Source organism: Fistularia commersonii, chromosome 30, assembly GCF_037954325.1.
Source record: "Fistularia commersonii isolate RoL2024-O1a breed Wild chromosome 30, RoL_Fcom_v1.0, whole genome shotgun sequence".
NCBI lineage: Eukaryota > Metazoa > Chordata > Actinopteri > Syngnathiformes > Fistulariidae > Fistularia > Fistularia commersonii.
The window spans coordinates 11,115,682-11,137,170 of record NC_141313.1 but is presented as its reverse complement, the minus strand read 5'-3'; the positions used below and the strand labels follow the sequence as shown (position 1 = coordinate 11,137,170).

The following is a 21,489-nucleotide window of genomic DNA, read 5'->3' as shown; positions in this document are numbered from 1 at the left end:
GTCGTGTAGATGAGCGAAGATGCAGGAGCCTCCGCCAGGACCTCTGACCAGCCTCTCCTCGTTCCCACGCCGGGTGTTTTCGTTTGATCCTGTTTGGTAAAACCAGAAGGCCGTAGTCCCCCCCCCCATGTGTCTCTGCTGCGGGTCGCTGCTAACCTCAGCATCCTGTCCGGCGGCGTCCTCCCCGCTGCTGCTGCGGGGAAGCTGCTGCTTTTTGCCTCAGTTGATGGGTTCTAATGCAGCGAATTGTCTTTTCGGTTGTCATGGTAACCGGTCCGGCTCCCTTCTGGTTCCGATGGTCAACCCTCAAACTGCCACGGCAGACAGGTGAAGATCACCTTCAGACCCATCGCTGGAGTTCAGACCCCTGCAGGTCATTCATCATCTACACCGCTTAGCCTGCATTCCGGGTCACGGCGGGGGGGGGCGGAGCCGAGCTCAGCCGTAATTGGTCCACCCTGGACCAATCGCAGGGTCACATACCGAGACCGACAACATCCGCACCTCATTTAAGAGCCGCACGTACAAAGAGACACATTTGTTTGTTTCTTCTGTTGCACCAATCCTTCAGCCGGGGATGCGTGAAGGCCGGTGGGCTCCAGAGAACCTCTTGCATGTGTTTGGACTGTGGGAGGAACCCGGAGAAGCCCACACAGACACGGAGAGGACAGCCAGTTGTCCAAGTGAGAAGTTCTGACGAGGCAAACGTTGGCCAGGAGACTCACCGTCCAGTCTGAAGATCAGACACCGGGATAACAAACGCGGAACGTCCAAACACCATGATGTCAGTGTTCCTCAGGGACACGTGGTCCTGATGGAGGGCTGACTGATGAAGATCAGATGACTTGCATCTGAAGGCGACTTGTCAATGAGGGAATTGTTTCGGGGAGACGCCTCCGAAGGTCCGAGAGCGAGCGCAGCTCCTTCACGTGGATGGAATCCAGAAACGGCTAGGAGTCCATCATAGCTCCACAAGTCTCCGTCCTCACACCCCCACCAGACCGGCTGGAGGAATCTAAAAAGCCCAGGTTTCTCTTATGCATTTCAAAGTAGAGCAAAAACCATTAAAGGAGGGAAAGGCGATCCCTTCATTTGAGAAGAAGCCTGAGGCGTCTCTAACCAGCTCTGACAGCAGCAGCAGATCATCTGACGGGATGGAGAAACATTTCTCTAACGAAGGTCATCGTGCCGAGGCTCGCAGCCATTCCAGCTTTGTTCCGGGCAGCGGACCCATTAAATCCTCCAACTCCTCCTCCTCGTGAGAGGACATCGCACTTTGAAATATGTAAATGCTCTCTGCTGTGTCTCCTTCCTCCTCAACGTTCACAAACCGGAGGCGTTCTTTCTGCCGTTCGAGGAACTTCTGTCTTATTGTTAAAAGCCGCACCAGGATTTCTGCTTCACGGTTTTATTCTTAGTGTAAAACCAGGGTTGTGATGGGAATCTATCCCATCAGAGAACCTCCATTTTCAGTCAGGAAGATATTTTTCTCATCAACCACCTTGTTGGGCTCTAGGACAACATCTACTCAAGTTACAGTTTAAACTTGAAAGCAATGACTGTGGTGTTTGCAGACACGACTGGAGAGTAGGAGGAGGAGGAGTGTCCTGGAAGGACAGGGATGAAGGTCGGCTCAAGCGAGACCCAATCCATGTGCGTGGATGAGAGGAACCCAAGAGGAACAGTAGAAGGTGGAGGAGTTTAAGCAGTCCAGGGAGGATCGAGCTTTTTCTTCACTTGTTGAGGAGTTGTGGCTTTCAGAGGGAGATGTCGGTGCGGAGTGGAGGAAACCATGGCTTTCTGAAGCTTAGCATCTGTGAGCCGATCTGTGCTTGAACGGTGCTCAACAGCCTCCATGTTAGATGTCCTGGAAGGTCTTTTCACGCACACCAGTTTTCTGAAGTCACCGTGGGCTTTGGTTGCCGCAGGCCAGGACTCCACTGGCAGGACTGAGATGATCCCTCAGAAGGATCCACGTGGGCAAGCAAAACCCTCCGAATGGGTCCACCATCTCCTGACAGCAGAGCTGTGCGAGATCCCCGAGCAGGCCTCATTTAGACACTCTCAAGTTGTCACTGCGGTAAAAATCCACAGCCAGATGTGACTTTCTGATTGGAGCTGCTGATCCAGAGGGGACACCTTTCACATGGCCAGAGGATCTTGTTGTATGCTTGGGTTCTGGGCTCAAGACCCGGGGAAACACACACAGCAGCGCCGCCAAACCCTGTTTGACAAACTGCTCCAAACTCCTATCGGGATCAAACATCTGGCCGCTGAGCTCAACCACTTCAGGGGTGTGTGCTGATGTTAAAGGTGTCACCTTCTCAAACGCTCCCCGTTCTGGCAGCCCTTTTGACATGAGTATTTAAAGTAGTCCTTGTTGAAGTTTTTAAGTGGACCACCATAGGTCTGTTCCTGATGAGATGCCTCCTCCTCCAGGTTCATCACTTTTAGACTTTTATCAAGCCTCTGGCAAACTCCTACATGAGCTTATGGCCCATCTTTGTAGCACATGTGAAGCACAGATGCACAGAACGTCCCCCGGGCTTCTGACTGGACCTGCTGGCCTCCAGGAGCTCAGACGGCATGGTTTCCCTTCCACCTGCCTCTCAGGTGACGCAGCCTGACCCTGGACGCTCCCAGTGTTACCCGGTTACCAGGGAGACCACGTCCCAGGCCTGAGCTGCAGCATTTGGTGGCACCTCTCGCAGATACAAGATTGTTCAGGTTTTGACGGTTCGCTCTTTGGATGAAAAGCCAGGGAAAGGCTCTGAGTAGCTTCTTGACATCAGAGGACTATGTCTCCAAACCTGGAGGCTCCATCCACACATAACCGCGGTTGACATAGTGAACTACATACCTTTGCTTGAACAATAATCCTCTCACGGCACCTTCTAGCACCTGGAATACAAGGGCTGAGAATTTCAAGGGGGAAAAAGAAGGACTGAGCTCCTTGTCAGAGCTCAGACCTCACTGGGCTGTGGTCGTGGAGGTGGTCTCGGTGCAGAAGCGCCTGAAGCTGCTATCTGCTTGTTGTGCTGTAATTCTGGCAGCGACCTGATGAACACGTTTTTTAGATTCCGGCTACTGAGCGCCGTCGGCTGAAAAATAGACGAGCCAACTGATGGCTAAGCTCCCGGTGACTGGAGAAGTTTGACCCTTTGAAAGTCCAGGCAGGCCCTGAGGCGGTACTGTGCCAAGGTGAGCGGTGTGTAGATGCTCTGGCACTTGTTAACCTTTGCAGCAAAATCGCTTCGATAACCGACGTCATTAAACGTGGTTGTCGAGGACGTTTCACAAATCCGCCGTTCCTTCGGCCTCTCTCCCGGCAGCCTGAAGCAGACGTCCATGTAGAACATGACACCAAGGACCACAAATAAATCATCGGTTCTCCCCGCTTTCGTTGTCCGCATTCCAGCTGTAGGAGATCCTACTTCCAAATTCCTGAAGGCAAGAGAATACAATGGCTGTGACGAGCCGGTCTCCATGGGGTTAGAGCCATTGTTAGTTGCCCCCCTGTGGCTCATGTCTGTTTATGAATTACTCCACTCTATGGATCACCTATCACATAATGTGAAAATAGAGCCGGCCTCAGGCTCAGGCCTCCATGTTGTGGGTCCGTACAGGGAGAACATTAGATGCTGCAAACATCAGCTTCTGAGAGGAGATCGCAGCCGGTGGTCTTGTGGGTCTTTAAAACTTTTCAAGCGTTTGTTAGGTCCAACTAATAGCACGAGGGAGAGTAAACAAACTCGGACTACGCTATTTTGGGAGGCTGAGGCTCTCTTGGTGGAGCGGGCGTCCATCTTCCCGGAAGGTTGGCGGTTCAATCCCCGGCTCCTGCTGTGCACATACTGAGGTGCCCCAGGCAAAACGCCGAGCTGCTTGCCGTGATTGCCGATGGTGCGTGAGTGAACGTAAAGGTTATGGAAGTGCTGGAAGTCGTATGCCTGTGTTTGAAAGCTGCTTCTCTCTCACCGCACGCTTCTGACTGAAGTCAAGACCCGGTCGCAGCTCCACAGCTGGAGAACTACAAACCAGCTCCAGCAGCCAGATGTTCCCGAACGCATCCGTGCAATGCAAAGATCGTCCACGTGGGCACAGTCTGCTCATCCCCGGGTGACGATCAGATGATCTCTAAGGCGGGCGGATGGAGGCCATGTGACGAAGAGAGCGGGTCAGAGGGTCGGCCGAAGTTTGATAGCCGCTAGCCAATGTGGGACATGAAACCGAGGCTAATCGGACCGCGCACGTGTTCGACCAAGGAGTCCGGGACCAGAGAGGCCGAGCGCTGATTTCATGTTCAAAGCCCTCTGCAGCAACTGTATGAGATGAAGCAGTGAAGTCCAGAGACAAAGGGACAGTGTGTCTCTTAACACAACCACATTGTTGTCTGCTCCGCGGGGTGAAGTGTGACCCTCCGGCCGGCCAAGTTCTCTTTCTTATCGTGAACAGTGTGGCCGATTCACGCCGTCACTTCCACTTCCACGATATCGTGTTCTGTCTGCCGTTTCTCTTTTTCACCCCGCATCATCGAGCCACTCTTGCGCTGAGACGCAAGGGCTGGCGCCGTGAGTGTGTGAACGCACGCCGCCGCGTCTCATGTTGCTGACTCGATTTGCTGTCGTCATCTAGTCACGTCCACATGAATGCTTCTCCGCGATCATCTCCTGTCACAGCACATTTCCACTTTCACACACAGATGCCTACTGGCTCTGTTTACCTCTCCTGCTATGCCGAGTTCACGTCTCCTGGTCGGAGACATGAACACGGAGGTCCATCTTCGGGCTGAAGACACGCAACCTTCAACATAAATCGTCACATTTGAGTAACCTTTTATGCATTTTTGTTTTTACCTCCGAATGGATCGCAGAAGACATGCAGTGCTCACTCAACTGCGATTAGTGACACACACACACTCACAGAGTTTCCACAGGTACACACTTTGCTCGAGCGGTGGTTGAAACCGGCCACACCGGATTCTACTGGCAGAGAGATTCCACTTACTTATCCCTTCAATGCTGTCGTGACGTTTAAACAGTTCAAAGATCGATGGAAGGCCTCCAAAAAACAGAAAAGAAAACTGACAAAAAAAAAAAAAATATATATAGATATTTAAATAAACGTATTCAAAAAGATATAAATTATATATTTATATACATTTCTTTCTATAATTGGCAAACATCTTGTCTCTGCTGTTAACATTTAGACATTTAATAGACTTTGGATTTTGGTTACTCAACAACTACAACAGCTATGTCAACATTTGGTCCTGAAAGCTCCTGTCACACTTTTACACCTGCTGACACACACACACACACACACACACACACACAGCTCCTGTGTTTGGTTTGTAACTGAGCAGCTGCCAGCAGGCCTGGATGGAGGTTCATCTCCTACCAGGGTTTGCAACCGAAGCAACATCTGCTGTCACTGTTTCAAATCTTAATTAATTGCATTTGATTTAATATTGTTTTTTTCGCACAAAATAAATGATTGCACCAGACGCAGCCGAGGCCCCTCCCCTGCGGGGAGCCGACCGCCGGTGTTCGGTTTAAGTCATGTGTCTTAGAAGCTTTCAACCGTCTTGAGAAGGTGTGTCCTCCCAGGCAGGACCGCTGACGGCGTGCGTTGGAGATGGAGCTGACAATCCGTGTCCGAAACGTGACATGAAGACGGACTTTGCTCCCTGAACTTCACATCAACCCTGCACTCTGCTGGTTCAGCTGGACTCCGGTCAGGAGGTGTGCGTGTGTGTACACACTCACACTCACACACACGTGAGTAGGCTGTGGCTTGGCTCTGTGCTTTAAGTTCCCTGAATAATAAACCTGTTGGATCCTGTGAAGGTTTGCAGAGTACAGGAGGGACTTGGCTGCTCTCTGTTGCAATAAGAATGATAGTTAGCGATAATACGTCCTGTTAGAGGACAAGCATGAATGTCCAAAGATGTCAATCCGGGTGCTTTTCACACACGAGGGTTTCTGGTCCATTCTGGGGGTTTCTTCCTGGACGACACCGGTCTGCCGGGCGTCTTCGGCTCTGCCAAACATCTCGGTGTTTCCCTCAGACGGAGCTCCTGCCTGCGGGCCGTGTTCTTACTTTGACAGCTGGGTAACCAGTGACGTGGAGAAGAATCTGATGTCAAGGAAACAGAGGAGAAACAGTTCTTACCGAACGCGGGAACTGTCGCTCACGTTCGAGCTTCACTCCCAACAATTTGTGCCACGTTTTCTTTTCAAATTCGATTTTCAAATCTTCAAACCCTCAGATCCTCTTCTGACCCCACATTACCTTAGCGTGTAGTCATCGTACAGCCGCGGTCGGAGCGTCCGGTTAGTCTTCTGGTCTGAGGCTGAGAACCACGTTTGAGAAAGGAGACCCACAGCTTTGGATGTCTCATAGAAAGAAATTATCTAGTTTTGTTCCCTTTAAGAACAGGCCACGCTTTGCAGTCTGCTATATGTGTATTGACAGTCTCTTAGCAGGGGTTCCTGAAGAATCTATGATCAATGATTTGATTGATCCAGAAACACAATGAACATTCTTTCTCAGGTTCTCACTTCCATAGGCTGGTAGGAATAGATCTCCCTCAGCTTTTCCTCGGGATTCTGTCTGACGTGGGTCAGCTTTGACGGAGGAGGAGCGTGACGAGCATTTCTCTGGAACGTCTATTTACCAAGAGCTGGTCTTCTGTTAAGAAATGATCCGCAGACGCAGGAGCGCAGCTCACACCATTGATTTTAGTTTAGCAATCCAGACAGTTCTGGGGAAGCGTGGAGTAATCGGATAGGAGTTGGGACATCCTGCAGCGTGCAGATGCTTCCTGTTGAGACGTTGCGACACGGAGGACGAGGACGTGCCGCTGCGGAGCTCTGTGCTTCGCCTTTCAGCTTTTCTGTTCATCTTGCATCGCCATTGTGCTCGTTTTCATACATTTGAATCACCGTATGTCTCCAAAACATAAACAGAGACTTTGTTGATCCCGAAAGAGAGTCAGGGTTGTGTGGGCAAGAAGGCCAACGGTGGCGGGACCAGGGTAAGCCCCATCTCTTGCCCAGCGCCGAGATAGGCTACGTCCCCGAGTGCAGGTAATAAAGACAGCAGGAGGCTACTTTGTGCTGATCGGAGTGTCCCGACCTTCTTGGCACGCCGACCAATCAATCCTCGCTGTCTTTAAGATTGGCCGGAGAACCGTCCCAAGCCAGGCGAGGAAGGGGCGGGACGGCAGCATGCTCTGTGAATGATCCGGAACGTGCGAAGAAGGGATAGCTAACACACGGAAATCCTTAAATAAATATTTTATTTGAAAATAAATACATTTTCTCAAAATATAATCAATAACATTACAAAAGCTTTGGGGGTGGGGTGGGGGGGGGGTGAGTGATATGGAACCAGAAGTACAATCGGACAGTGTACACAGCGTTTCCAAGCGACGTCCGTACATTCACAGTGGCGGCGTGGGACGGACGCGGCCGACACTCACGGCCACCGCACCAGGCCGCGACATCCACACTTTTTTTTTTCTCTTTTTTTGAAAAAAATCTAGTTTGTCTATTTTTTTTTTTTTTTTTTTGTCAAACACCAAAACTGTTTTACATTTACGTCATACAATGGTTTTCTTTTTGTCTGTTTTTTTTTTTTTTTCAAAAAGTACCTTTTGAATGCATCTACAGTAAATCATGGTCACTGCTAGTCTACAGTACAAAGATACGATACCAAAGAAGGCGGCGCTTAGTGATGCGGCGGTGATCTGAGGCCACGGTCCCATCGGCTGGCCGCGCTGGTGAGTACCCGCTCGTGTCGGAGCGGTGTCTAACAAACGGGGGAAGGAACCCTCGGCCGATTGGGCTCGTGTTTGGCGGAGGATAAGGAGGATCTCCGATTTCACAGAAGCGTCGGGGGGATCTGGGCTGGTTTACCTGCGGGCTCAGAAGCAGCACGCTCGCACACTTGAGGTCATTTCAAAGCGCCACTAGGTTTGGGGCGACTTAGAAAATCGGGAAATACGTGGCCGGATCTTTTCTAAGCGCCAGGCCTTGCGACGGCAGGGGGAAACTGACAGGAGGGGCCGGAGTCACGGCTGCCGGATAGCGTGTCGCTGCTGCGATGGAACAGATCGGACCCTCCGGCCGTAGCTTTAGGAAGGCAGGACGTTCCTCCTCCACTGGCCCGCAGCGGCACAGCAGCGACCTCCACCCCGTCCGGGGCAGGGCGAGCAGAGAAATAACGATGTGGTACTCGTCCGCTTGATGACCGCGAGCCGCCGCTGAACCGGCAGGTTGACCTCCATGAAGACAGGGTCGGCAGGAAGCCGCGCGGCTCCGCTCCTTCGCCGGCCTGGCGGCGGAGGCAGCTTTGGGTCGGTGAAGCGGTCACAGCTGGGGCGGCTTCACCAGCACTTTATCGATGTATTATTTCCAAAGGTTCTCATTTGTCTTCTTCCGTCCTTCCCACGTCCCCTCACCATGATCCTCCTGGGTTTGCGAGCCTAGATTTCATCGGGTTTTGGTTTTGAAAAGCTCGGATGAGTTTGTAATCTGCTTTCCTGGCACCTGCCAGGACTGCTGAGGTCCAGGGTCGGTAGTCATCAGCTCAGCTGTTTGATTTTGGTCTCGACTAAAAATCCACAGGGCTCCCAATGCAAACACACACGCACACACAAACACTCGTGGACCTCTGCTGACACCTTAGAGGACCTCCTCTGACTGAGCTTCAAATCCAGTGTTTTCAACGCTTGTCCCGGTGATAAAACTGTCAGTGTTTCCGCCCACAGATGCAGCTGCAGGTGCCTTCACTCCACAGAGGAGGAGTGGACCGACGGATGTCGGACTGTCTTCCAAACACCTGTTTCAACAAGATCCATCTACAAAACGATGCTCCCTTGGAAAACGACATGCTATGGCGACAACAAGGGGTAGGAAGGAGACAACGTGAGCGAGGGAGGCAATCGTTTCTGACAGACAACTGATTCTCCTGTGCTTCTGCTTCCAGAGCGGCAGCGGTTGAGACACAGTTGGAACTTCTCCTACGTTCAGCCGTTGATGGACGGGCCCAACAGGTAGACGGGCTGCGCCCTGATTATTCAGACAGGAATGCAAACAAATAGAACAGGGGAAAGCAGGACGTGGGTTTCAAACTGGCAATCTGACGGCAGGTTGTAATCAGGTAAACTGTGAAGCTTGGTGTTTCTAGGAACCTTCTCTGCTCTGAGGAGCCAGCCTTCAATGAGCAAACACCTGTTCTTCTCCAGTCCCTTCACCGGCACCTCCACAGGCTAAACGAGCATTGACAAATATCAAAGAGATACATTTTGAGATGCCACCGGATTGAGGAGATCCGACGCGGAGCGTCCTCCGGGGTGGCCGGAGGCCTCGGCTCAGCAGGCACAGGGGCAGAAGGCCAGACGGGGACGGACGGGAAGCTGCGCGGAGACGCCTCGGTGCGGACGGAGAGCGGCCGACGCGGCTCAAAGGCAAGAAACTCCGCTTCACGTTACCGTTCGTTATTGGCCGGCGTAGGGGAACGCCCAAACGGAACAGAGGCGGTCCGCTCTCACTGCTACTGCGGCCCTTCGGTCGACTCTTTGGGGCGTCCGGTCCAGACTCAGCAGCTCACCGTGCTCGGCTGCTGTTTGCACACGAAGTCCGATAGGAAGTCGAACTCGTTCTGTCCGAGGAAGAGTTCGGGCAGCTCCTGAACGCGGTCCAAGCCGAACTCCAGCACCAGCGACGTCAGAACCTCCTCGTCTATCAGATCCATGTCCATGCCGTTGAAGCCGAAAGGGGCGCCGATGTGCTGCATCCCGGACAGCTGAGCCGGACCTACCCGGTACTGGGCCCCGCCGGGCAGGTGGTGGCCGCCGGGCGAGCCCAGCGGGTGTCCGTGGTACTGCGTGTTGAGCTTCTGAAGGTGCATGCTGGCCATCAGCTGCTGGGAGCTGAGGCTGCCGGGGTGGTACTGTGGCGGCTGCCCGCCCTGCTGCGGAGGGTGCATGTGGTGCTGGTGCTGCACGCCGGGGCCGCCGTACATCATGTTCCCCGACATCATCTGGTGATGGTTGGTCATCGGAGCTCCGGTCACGGCGCCGCTCATCCCTCCCGGACCGACCATGCCGGACCTCTGCCTCATTGCCGCCTCCATGCCGCTCTGCGGGCTGCGACCGTAGTGCATTACCTGGCCGGCGGGCATGGCGCGCATCCCGGGCTGAGGGCTGTGCTGCGGAGGGCCGTTCATGCCCATCCTGAAGCCGTGGGCCATGGGTACCATCATGTGTTCGGCCATGGCTGCTGCTTTGGTGGACCTGAAAAACAGATGTATGAAAAAATGGTCAGAACGACAAGGTGAAGGACCAACACCACACCGAGCTCCTCTGGGATTACCCGGAGGAGCTTGAGAGGGGAAACATCAAGTGGTGGACCAGGGGCCAACCGTCAGTCACTGGGCTACCGGTCCAGTGACCAAAGGAGGGGCGTCTTACGCCGTAAGAGTCAAACCGTTGCCTTCTCGTCCTCATTAACCAGCCGTCCGAGCATCCAGTCAACACCACCGTGAACATCAGAACCGCCCACGTGAATGTCGGAACTCCGTGGACACGAGACCTCCTGGTTCCACCAGGGTCCACCTTCCAATCCACGGCCCAATCAGGTTTGAGTAGAAGAAGATGTCAAAGTCCTGTGCGGGTGACAACTGGGCTCCTTCTAGCGCCCTAAGAGTTCCTTAAAAAGTATTCATGCATTGAGACAACTTGTGTCCCGCGAGAGCCACATTACATGAAGGAGCTGCGTGGTCTGGTCTTCTCAGAGAAGGAGCTCTGTTGGGAAACATCTCTGTGACGACACGAAAAACCGCCGGTGGTGAAACGGGTTCACGGCTCCTCGGGTTCCTCTTTCCCGCTGCGATCGTTCACGGCGAGGTGCAGAAGCTCCGACGCGACAACACGAATGAATCACCGTGTGCAGGAAAGGTCTCCGTGAGTCACAGCGGCTCGTCTGGTTTCTCATTTTGGGGCCTTTCAGACGTCACATCGGGGTCGTCTCTGGACCAAACGGTTGAAAAGGACCTTCTGTTGCGTCTTTGGCCGATTCTTGGTTCCATGAGCGAGAAGAAACCTTCCCTTCCACAAGAGCTTCTCCTTACATGCCCTGCTGCTTCTGCTGAGGAGTTCAGCTCCTCCTCCTTGTCTGCAAACATCTCAGAGGCTCCGCATCATTGTGTTCTATCAAATGTCCCTGGGAGAGGACACACACCAACTCGTGGAATTCATCTGTATGTGTGTGTGTGTGTGATGTCGTTATGTAACGCTAATGAACTGGATCCTGGAAGCGTCCATGAACCTGCACGGGGATCCTCCTCAGGACCCGCAGACCCGGCGCCCGGGACCGGGACGAGGACCCGGTCCGTTGACACCGGACGCATTGAGTATCCCTAGAGCAGAGCGGCCCCGCAAGAGCCCCGCAGGACTCCGGCTCCGGACCGCGCACGGACGCCCACAACAACTCACGCACAGATGCGCACCTTCCTGATTCTCGCGAACCGACCGGAAGCCTCTGCGTCCGCACGGACTAGGGTTCGAGGCGCGGGCAGGTCCGCTCTCTGGTTCTCCGCGCGTCCGTACGCACCCGCGCCTCCCGCAACCCAACCATCCGTACCCCCCCCCCCCCCCCCCCCCCAAACCGAAGTGCGTGACTGGCAACCCGCAACGAAGAGGCGACGAGACCGCAGTGAGCGCGCACAGGTGTGAGCGTGGACAAAGCGCGTCCCCGGTGGAGAGCAGACGTACCGGGGCGACTGGATGGCTGCGGGAGTCAGAAGAGCGGCTCCGGCTTCATGCGGGTCCTGCGGCGGCTGTGCGACTCTGTGAATGCGTTGCTCTCACGCACGGTCTGCTTTCTGGGTCAGCGCGGGGAATATATACGCCCGGGGGGGCGAGGGGGAGGAGCCTCCTCCTCTCCTTTGTTGCCACAGATCCTCCCCCTCCATCAACACACACACACACACACACACACACACACACACACACACATGCACACACACGGCGCCTACGTCCGCCGAGTGAGCGCGACGATTGGACGACCGCGGTCATGTGATAACAGCGGGAGTTGCTGCGCGCATACTTCATACTTCATTTATTTACATACACACACACACACACACACATGCAGACAACGTATACGCATTCATGCATTTAGCTTTATACACACACGCACACACACACATGGACTTTGGAAGAAGTATCCAACCCTCCGAGCAGAGTGTCTCTCTGACTCTGCAGAACCTCCTGCTGCTGCGGTGTGTTTGCTCCTCCAGAGGATCCAGTCCATCTGGTTCTCACGCTGTAGAAGACAGAACTATAAGCAGCGCCTTGGGTGTAGGACTCATTCTCTCATCATGAACATCCCTCGCTTCATCCAGGGTGTTTTAATGTTCAGAAGCCTTGCTGAGAGCAGGTATTCGACGTTCACCGACTCCTCCAAGGCTGTGGTGTGGGATCCAGGGGATGGGAGATCCTTGAGGACCACCCGCTTCCGCTGAGATTCTTTCAAAACACAATTGTTACATTACATTACATTACAATCATTTGGCAGACGCTTTTATCCAAAGCGACTTACAAGAAGTGCAATTCAGTCACCGAAGATCCGAAGTACCAGTAGTTGGAAGTCAGAAGTGACCACTCTACCATATAGCCATCTCAGAACCATACATACATTCATGTCTTTTTTTTTTTTTTTTTTTTTTTTACAGGGGTGCTTTGGGTCTTAGTGCGATTAGTAGGGTAGTGCTTGGTGAAGAGGTATGATTTCAGCTCACGGCGAAAGATGGGCAGCGACCCCGCTGTTCTGACCTTTTTCGGGAGTTCGTTCCTCCACTGAGGAGCCAAGACCGAGAAGAGCCGAGACCGATTCAATCGGCAGCCGGGGGCTCTGAGCGATGGGGCGGACGGTCGCCCAGCGGTGGCAGATCGGAGGGGACGGGTAGGGACACGTGGCTTGACCATATCCTGGAGATAAGACGAGGCTGTTCCATTCACTGCCCGGTAGGTGAGCGCCAGGGTCTTTAACTTGAACTTGTTCATAAAGTGCCTCTATGAGGATGTGAACATCAGTTCATCATTGCTGCTGGAGATGTCCTGAGAGGAGCCACGGTGGGAGGTTGAAGGAACCTCTCCAGCAACAGGCTGATCTTTTTGTGCTCATTATCTTCATCAATGTGGTGTCCAGAACCCTCCTCTGTCCCAGTGTAGGAGAATAACGGAGGCTGCAGCTCCTTACCAATCCGGACCGAGACCTCAGGCCGGTCGAAACTCGAGCGTGAGCGATTGTCCGGGGACACTCGCGGCACTGGACCTTCTAGGCATCTCCCGACGTGTGAGTTCTGTCGTCGCTCGGACGATATGGTACGTATTTGACGCTCGGCCACGTGACTCTCCAGACCCTCTGCCGACCCTCCGCGGCTGACAGTCGGGACACCGGGTGGTTCTGCAGCTCGGAGAGGACCTCCAGCCCAAAGCGTCCATGGAGCTCCACCCGCTTGCCCTTTTGTTTGGGCCTCCTCCCCTGCCAGGGGAGACCAGCCCCTCAGCGGGGGCTCGGTATGCATTCTTGTTGACACACACACACACACTCTCACACACTCACACACACTCCTGCGGAGGAATGTGGCCTGCTTTGGGGCCCAGAATGGACCTGCTGCCTACTTCTCCCCAGAGCTGCTTAGTGGAAGGTGCAGTTGAGCGTCACCTGCTGCCAGCTGATCTTCATTTTACTTTTCTCTATAAGTCACTTTCACCACCTGTTTTTATTTTCAAATGTTCCCCCCAGTGTTCTCCAAGCTCTTCATCATCCACGCTTTAAACAAAGACATTTCTGTCGATTGTTTTTGCCTCAGCACAACAGAAAATGAAGAGCGTCCCGTTCACGCTTTCATCCATTCTCTGTTCTCCACGCTGACCTCGACCACACAAGGGGACCCGTTCCCACGCCCGGGAGAAGGTGAGTCCGGAGAAGAGCGGCGCTCTGAGGGTGCGTCCAGCAGGAACATCATCGTGGAGCTGCTGAGATGATGCTCACTACTCTAAGCTGTGTGGCGTGTGATGGTCATCACTCCTCTTCTGATGAAGGTATGAGATCCAGGTCTGGGACCAGAATGATGTGTTTATACCTGTGATTCACCTGTTGTCACACACACACACACACACTCACACACACCCTATTCCATTCAAACGGCTGCACGATAACTCACTGTAACACAACTCCCCTCTCAGAGCTTCAGAACCTCTGGGTGAGTCCAGAGGCCTCCCAAAGGTTGAGATGTGCTTCATCTGGTTCCACCCACCCTCTCTTTCTCCTGACAGGCTATGAAGACCATACTCGGTAGCTGCTGACTGCCTGGTCGGTGCTCTGTGCGTGTGTGTGTGTGTGTGTGTGTGTGTGTGCGCGCGCACATGTGTGCCGAATGTACATGCAAATGATTTTAGTGTTTTTCATGTTGCTCAACTCTTGTCAGGTTTTGTTCTTTAAAAGTCAACTTCCACCAACAGCAGGAACCTCTGCTGCTCCTCCATGTTCATGCTTCATGCACTCAACTGTGTGTGTGTGTGTGTGTGTGTGTGTGTGTGTGTGTGTGTGTGTGAGAGGGTGTGAGTGCGTGTGCGCCCAGAGGGGCTTCCCACCTGCTGCTCCAGGTACCTGAAGCAGCAACATATGCTGTTTTATTAGTCAGTGTGTGTGTGTGTGTGTGTGTGTGTGTGTGTGTGTAACCGTATCCAGTATCCATTCATGTGTGTGTGCTCGAGGTGCTGTTTTCTTAGTAATGTTTACAAGAATGGGGGAGGGGTGGAGGATGGAGGGTTGGATGCTCACATTCCCTCGTCTCTCAGAGGACTGCGATTTGCTCCAGCAGTTACAATTGGCTGACACCGTGCGCGCACACACACACACTCAGACACACACACGCACACACACACACGCACCATAACAGCCATTAGGTAACCTTTCCAAGACGTACCTGCCAAGATCAGGCCTGATCCTGTTAACACTTTCATAACGGCCAACTGGTTTTAAGCTGGGGGTGTGTGTATATGTGTGTGTGTGTGTGTGTTTTATGGCTCTGTTTGTGAATGTGTGTGTTTCTGTGTGTACACGTGAGTGTGTATCAGATGATCTGACTCCACCTTCAAACGCAGTCAGAGGCCACACGTTCTCTGTTCTCCACCGTCTAAGTTCCTGGCTACGACATTACATTGGAGCCAAAGAGCTGTTTTGGTTTCATTGACCTTCATTGCCTTCTGAAGGTTTTCGTTTGTTTTCGCTGGAAGCTCCAAAAAGAGAGCAGCCATCTTCAGCTGACTCTGGTTCCTGAAGGCTGCCTGGAATATCTCCATCTATTCAGCCACGATGGTTTTGAACCGGATGACTATCTACTAACGCCAGCATGAGGTGTATAAATAGATAATTAAAGTCTGATTAAAAGGCAGGCTCAGTGCATCAGTCAGTGGACAAGAAGCCAAGGTGAGATATCTACAAAACATCTAGAGAAACTGCAGTGGCATCGTCCTTCCACAACACATTAGCTTAGCTTTAGCATCCCAAAGGGAGCTTCCTACAGCTGAGGTGTCCACCTTTTATAGTTCCAAACAGAAGTGACAATCTTAGAGGAGGGAGGTGATGCAGGGCGGGTTTGGGCTGAGGAGCCCGTGCACACACGTGCACACACGTTAACCGTTAGGAGTGGTTCAACGCAACACCTGCGCTCGGGTCACCAAACACACACACACACGGAGTCCTCTGCACCAGAATACCTCTGCAGTTCCAGCCGAAGCAAAGGAAGCCACACAAGCAGGCATCGCACAAAAAACACAAGACGACGGCTGGTTGTTCAGACCAGCGTCTGGAAGACTGGGAAAGCGGTTTGCTGGTGAGGAGGTTGATGGAGGGTGGTGTTCTCAAAGTAGAGTGAAAGTTTGCTCATCTCCGCAGGTGTCTGCCGACTCTGGCCCCACAGGGTTCGTGGTGCAGGTGGAGAGTGAAGGGGTTCGGATTCATGCTGACACCTTCAGAGACCTGAGCAGAGACAGCAGAGCACCAGCTCAGGAAACATCGAGAGAAATATTCAGCAGATTTCCGAGCATCCTCCTCTGCGGTCTGCTCCCATGACTGTGCCGTTGTCTATCAACGCCTCACGGGAGACTCACGGGAAGGTTGAGGGGACTCGCTGTCGCCTGGGACCTACAAGGAGTTGCAATGGGAACATGGATCCAGCGTGCTATGAGGAAAGTTCAAATCCTGTGTAACATCTTTGGGTTTGGTTGACATATAGATGCTTTCATTTTGTAGCGCTTTGATTTTAATGGCCGATCAACAAGTCCAGTGGTTCATGATCGGAATAACAGATCACCGGCACACCCTTTGTTGGAAGTGGATTTTTTTCTTGCCATCCTTTAGGATCTTGTCTTTTCTGATCGAACAGGACTGAACCACCTGACAACAAGCTACGATTTGAACACAGTCATAACAATCAGAGCTTTTTCTTCAAGCCCCTTTCTCAAAGCTACAGTAAAACGTGAGTGAACTAAATGCACTTCCCCAGACCCGGCTTCCACAGCTGAGCTCAGAGGCTCCGGTCCCAGTTGGTAGAACGAGTTGCCGGTTCCACCTCGGCTCCTACTCTCTGCTTGACAAAGAGTCCTTGGGTAAGACACCAAAAGCCCTGGTCGGTTGGCGCCTCTGGGACAGTGCTGCCACCATCGGTGGGTTTGAGAGCACGACTTTGGGCAAATGATTGAGTGGATGGATGAATGCGTTGATGGGCGAATGGGATCCAGGGTGATGGAGGCTCGATGTAAGTGGAGATCATCTAAGGACCAACTTGAAGCCATGATTCTGCATTTTGTGGATCCAAAGGTGGCACTGCGCTCGGAGCCAGACACGAAATGAAGATACGTTAGGGAGGAAGGGCAGCAGTGGTGGCGCTCCTTGCATTGTCCTTCTTGATGTTTAAACAGTAGGCTAATCAATGATCCTGCAGTTGGGAGTGGTCCTGGCATAACGCGGCTGCTGTTTGTGAAAACAGAAATCTGAATAAAAAAATAAAAAAACAGATCAATGTTCCTTCCCTAAAACCTCCTCTGGAAATGTTCCAGACCTTTGGCACCAATGAGTGGATTCAGAAGTGACCATGGACGACTTTACCTTCAGGGTTGTGTTCAAGTACAGTCTATTTGTAGTTTCTAGTAGTTGAACGTGTTTGTCACCACATCCCCGTCCCCTCCATCACCGTGGCTGAACAGTCAGTTGGTATGTGGTTTGAGATTTGGACCCTGAATCCTCCATCCTTGGAGTCCTGACATCAGACTAATATGAAGCCAGCAGGGTTCCTCACCACTGTGGACTTTTCTTCTTTCCTCATCTACCTGATGTCTTGAAGACTTGATCTCCAGCCATACGCTGATGAAACCCTGCTTTATCTCACCGTGAAACAAGCGGATCCCTGTGAACTGCCTGGGATGGGGCTGAACATGTATTCTCTTCAAGAAGGGCAATCTGAACTTGTGTTTGGCTCGTCTGGTTGTCCATCCTTGTGTCTTTCAGAAACCTCAGGTTGTTCTCTTGACTCCGCTTCTCAGTTCACAAAGCAGATCCAGAAGAGAATTGTAGGGAAATTCAGTGTCCTCACCCTCAATTGGAACCCCGCCTTCAAGAGGGAAAGAAGAGCTTGGATTTCTATCTCTCGACCTTCTGCAGCTGCTTGCGCTCCACCCCTCGCCCATCTGGAAGTGGCCTAAAAAGCTGCTGCCCACCGGCGAGGTCTTCTCAACCCCATCCAGGCCTAATGCTGATCTCCTTTTTACTTAAAAACACTGCAGCCATCTATAGTTCATCAAACCAGCAGGTTCCTCACATCAGCTGACCTTGGACTCCAAGCTCTCTGCCTGACTGTGCTTCAGCAGCTGCAGGAGGCAGCTGTTGGAACATCATCCCCCTCCCACGCTTTCATTCAAGGCTGAAGGTACGTCAGTTTTCCTTTGCTACCCCTCCTGGTTCTAGCTGAAGATGGCCCGGCTGCTTCTGACGTTATCCAGTGGGTTTTCTTCCTTTCTTCTTCTCTTCCCGTCCTAACGGCTCCGTCGCTGTGAGTCACTCCTTGCGCTACAGAAATATATTTGTCCTGGTTCCACTGGATTGGACGGGGAAGCGAGCTGTATCTCCCACCTTTGGCTCCTCCTTTATTTTCCCATCTCACAGCTGCGGCGCTGTTTATCAACACGCACGTAAACACATTAGCGTCATTTACCAATTGGCAGGAGGTTTTCTCGGTCCACCGCTCATCACTTTAACTTGAAGGCGCGCTCCCGGGAGCTTCTGTGGAGCTGCAGCTCCAGAGACCTTCAGCTTTGACAGCGACAGACAGACAGCTCTGCTCAGCTCAGACGGTCTGGTGCAAGCTGTGGGGTTCAGGTCGGGGATTCGCACCCTCATCCTGGACTCAAGACAGATTTGTTTTGTATAATTTCATGTCGAGTCAGATGGAATGTGAGGCGCTGAAGGGAAACCCGGTGAAGGGAGAGAATAGAGCGCTATGTGCTCCTGGTACCGGTGATGCCATTCTATCTACTCCGGCCCGCGAATGAGATCGAGGTGGGCTGACAGCGAGGCCGCTGGACCTCGCCGCCGGAGTCCGAGGTAAACAAAAGAAACCAAGGACCTGTTTGTTGCCGGCCGAGCCTTGGCAGCGTCGTTCAAACCCACGGCTAAAAGTAGCTACAAGTCGAGACGGATCCCAGGCCTCAGCCCACATACCGATCCCATAACCGGTTGGATTTCCCTTCTCCACGCCGACACCGGCGCAGCCAGCGGGGCTGAAACTGACTGATGATGTTCCTCTCGCCATGGTAATGCTGATAAATTCCAATCTCTGAGCTCGCGCTCGGGCTGCACGCCTCTGATTCTCAAGAAATTGTTTTCTTCTCTCGGTTACAAAGTTATCCGACGGCGTAAACGGGAGAGGGGGAGTCGGAGCGGAGAGGCGAATGAAGGCTGGCTGGCGAAGATGTTTTAGGATGGCGAGCGGCGGCCATGTTGGATTCCCCGTGAGTTTCTGCTGGGTCGCGCCAACGCTCGGTGAGTCACGGCTGCTCGAGGCCGCAAACGCCAACTCAGACGGCAGACAGCTCCTGGGTCTGAACTCCACTCCGGGATACAAAACACGAGGTCATACTTTGAAAGCATCTTCAGACCAAACTCGGGATAGTGATATTGCGTTTAGACACGTTTTTCCTGGTGGCCATTATGTGAAGAGCCAGATGTTCGGAAAGCGGATGCTTATTTCAGAATATATATTAACGAGCCTCGCCCCGTCAGTCACTTCGACCTCTAGAACAAATCCTGTTCAAATAAATGGGAAAAGACTTCTGCTCAAGAATCGGGTTCCAGAGCCGGCTTGTTCCTTGAAAAGGAACGTCCCCACACGGCGGGCGGACCTGATACATCACGAAAAACAGACGGATCATCCATCCCATTGTTTCCATAAACATTTACAGAGCAGCGGGGAAAACTGAAGATCTAATCGGGCTCTGACTGATTCTTGTGCTGGTGGAAACTGCGGAGGAACTCAGGGGTCTGATGTTCCAATGAGACTGATGTGATAAGATAAGATCAGATAAACTTTGGTGATCCCCGTTGGGGAAATTCTTTTGTCACAGCAGCATAACAGTTATAAGTGTCAAATAAATATGAATTTAAATATTAATCGAGAGACAATCAGGAGACAATTAGAAAAAGCAAAAGGCATTCACAAATAAATAGACAGCAGAGAGCACAGCAACTACCTCAAGGATAAGAATGGAAAAAAAAAAAGACACTAAGGATGAAAGTAGAGAACCAAAACTAAACGACAACATAAACAGAGTGACAATAGCAATGACTAGATTAAAATAAATTAAGAAAAATAAGCAGGAAGCGAGTAGGCTCAGACCAACTGGATAAAAAAGACAACAGAGTCAGATGAATGAATGGGTGAGGTAGTGAGGTTGTGGTAGCACAGATGAACCTCCAGTCTGATGGCCGTGGGCACAGAGGAGCGTCTGAGGTGTTCAGTTCTGCATCGGGGTGGGATGAACCGATGGCTGAAGGAGCCGCCCATCGGCCACAGCTTGTCGTGCACGGGGTGGAAAGGATTGTCCAGGATAGCTCCCGGTTTGACCTTCACCCTCCCCACTCCCGGCCATTGGAGATGGTCCGGGTTCAGTCTCACCACCGAGCGAGCTTTCCTCACTAGCTTGTTGAGCCTGTTGACCTCATCGGCCACCAGCACACTATAACCAAGAAGAGCGAACAGTCCCCGTGGACTAGTAGAAGGTCTTGAGGAGCCCAAAACAGACGCCAAACGACCTCAGGAAGAACATCCTGCTCTTACCCTTCCTGTAGAGTCCATCTGTGTTGTGTGGGAGCTTGAGATTCAAACCAGCAACTGGTGTTTTTATGTACACATGTGAAGGTACTTTCACCTGCAGAGGCTCTGACCCACATCTACATTATAAATACCTCCAGGAGCCTGTTACTGCTGAGCAGTCTCTGAGAGCATCGTGCTGCCTGCTGGATGTTTGTTCCTGAGCTCCCTGTCCTTTCTCCTCCAATTATGCTCTGATCAGGTAAACCTCGGACAGCTGCTCCCTTTGCACACACTGATTTATTTACCGCCGCGCTGTCGTCCTTATGCCGACGACACCTGCCTTCATCTTACCAAAGCTCTCTGCCCCAGCAGGACGGCCAGTCATGCATATTCGCAAATTAACTTTAAATTACGCTCTTATTCCTCTTAAAATACATTTAAAACAAATCAGGGTCATGAATCACAGTGATTCTGCTTATTACCAGTGTGCGTGTGTGTGTGTGTGTGTGTGTGCTTGTGCTGTCATGTGTACTTGATGCTCCGTATTCAGAGACAAATGGAAACAATCCTGTCCTGAGGAAAGAAGGAGCCCATCCTGGGATGTTAAAAACAAGTTTATATTAGAAACATAAATCATAGACAACTCTTCTATTTATTGGCTTTATTGTTTCCAGAGCAGGGCATACACACACACACACACACACACACACACGGTCAACACATTGTATATTTGTAAGTGTGACAGTGAGAGAACACACTGATCTTGACCAATGTTCTCACACACACACAGAACTGAACTGAGTTGATGTAAAGATCTTAGAAAACACTTGAGCTGGCTGGACGTCCATGCACGTGTGACATTCATCTGCCCATTGTGATCACACACACACACACACACACACACACACACACGCAGGTGTAAGCTGAGTGAGCTGAAGTGAGCTTACACCCGTCATACTTCACGTATCAGGAGTCGTGGGTGATGTTTCAATCTTTGTGAAGAATATTTCAGTCCTCGTGAAAACCCTCTGAGAACGTGACTTAGAAAATAAGCTCTTTGTTTTGCCGCTCTTGGAGCTGATAGCGGTTGGTTTGGTTTTC

General features: G+C 52.1%; 1 protein-coding gene and 1 long non-coding RNA gene across 2 annotated transcripts; one reads left to right on the top strand and one right to left on the bottom strand.

Annotated features, from left to right (window-relative positions):
* Positions 1–7,289: 7,289 nt before the first annotated feature.
* cited4a (Cbp/p300 interacting transactivator with ED-rich tail 4a) lies at positions 7,290–11,926 on the bottom strand. Its single transcript, XM_086177742.1, has 2 exons — positions 11,783–11,926; positions 7,290–10,303 (listed from the first exon to the last, which is right to left on the bottom strand). The coding sequence occupies exon 2, from the start codon at positions 10,282–10,284 to the stop codon at positions 9,607–9,609; it is 678 nt and encodes a 225-aa protein (XP_086033868.1). The 5' UTR covers positions 10,285–10,303; positions 11,783–11,926; the 3' UTR covers positions 7,290–9,606.
* Positions 11,927–12,715: 789 nt separating this feature from the next.
* Positions 12,716–17,099, top strand: LOC147216418 (uncharacterized). The gene is made up of 2 exons (XR_015109120.1): positions 12,716–14,119; positions 15,978–17,099. It is a non-coding gene; the product is annotated as an uncharacterized LOC147216418 (long non-coding RNA).
* The last annotated feature ends 4,390 nt before the right edge of the window (positions 17,100–21,489 follow it).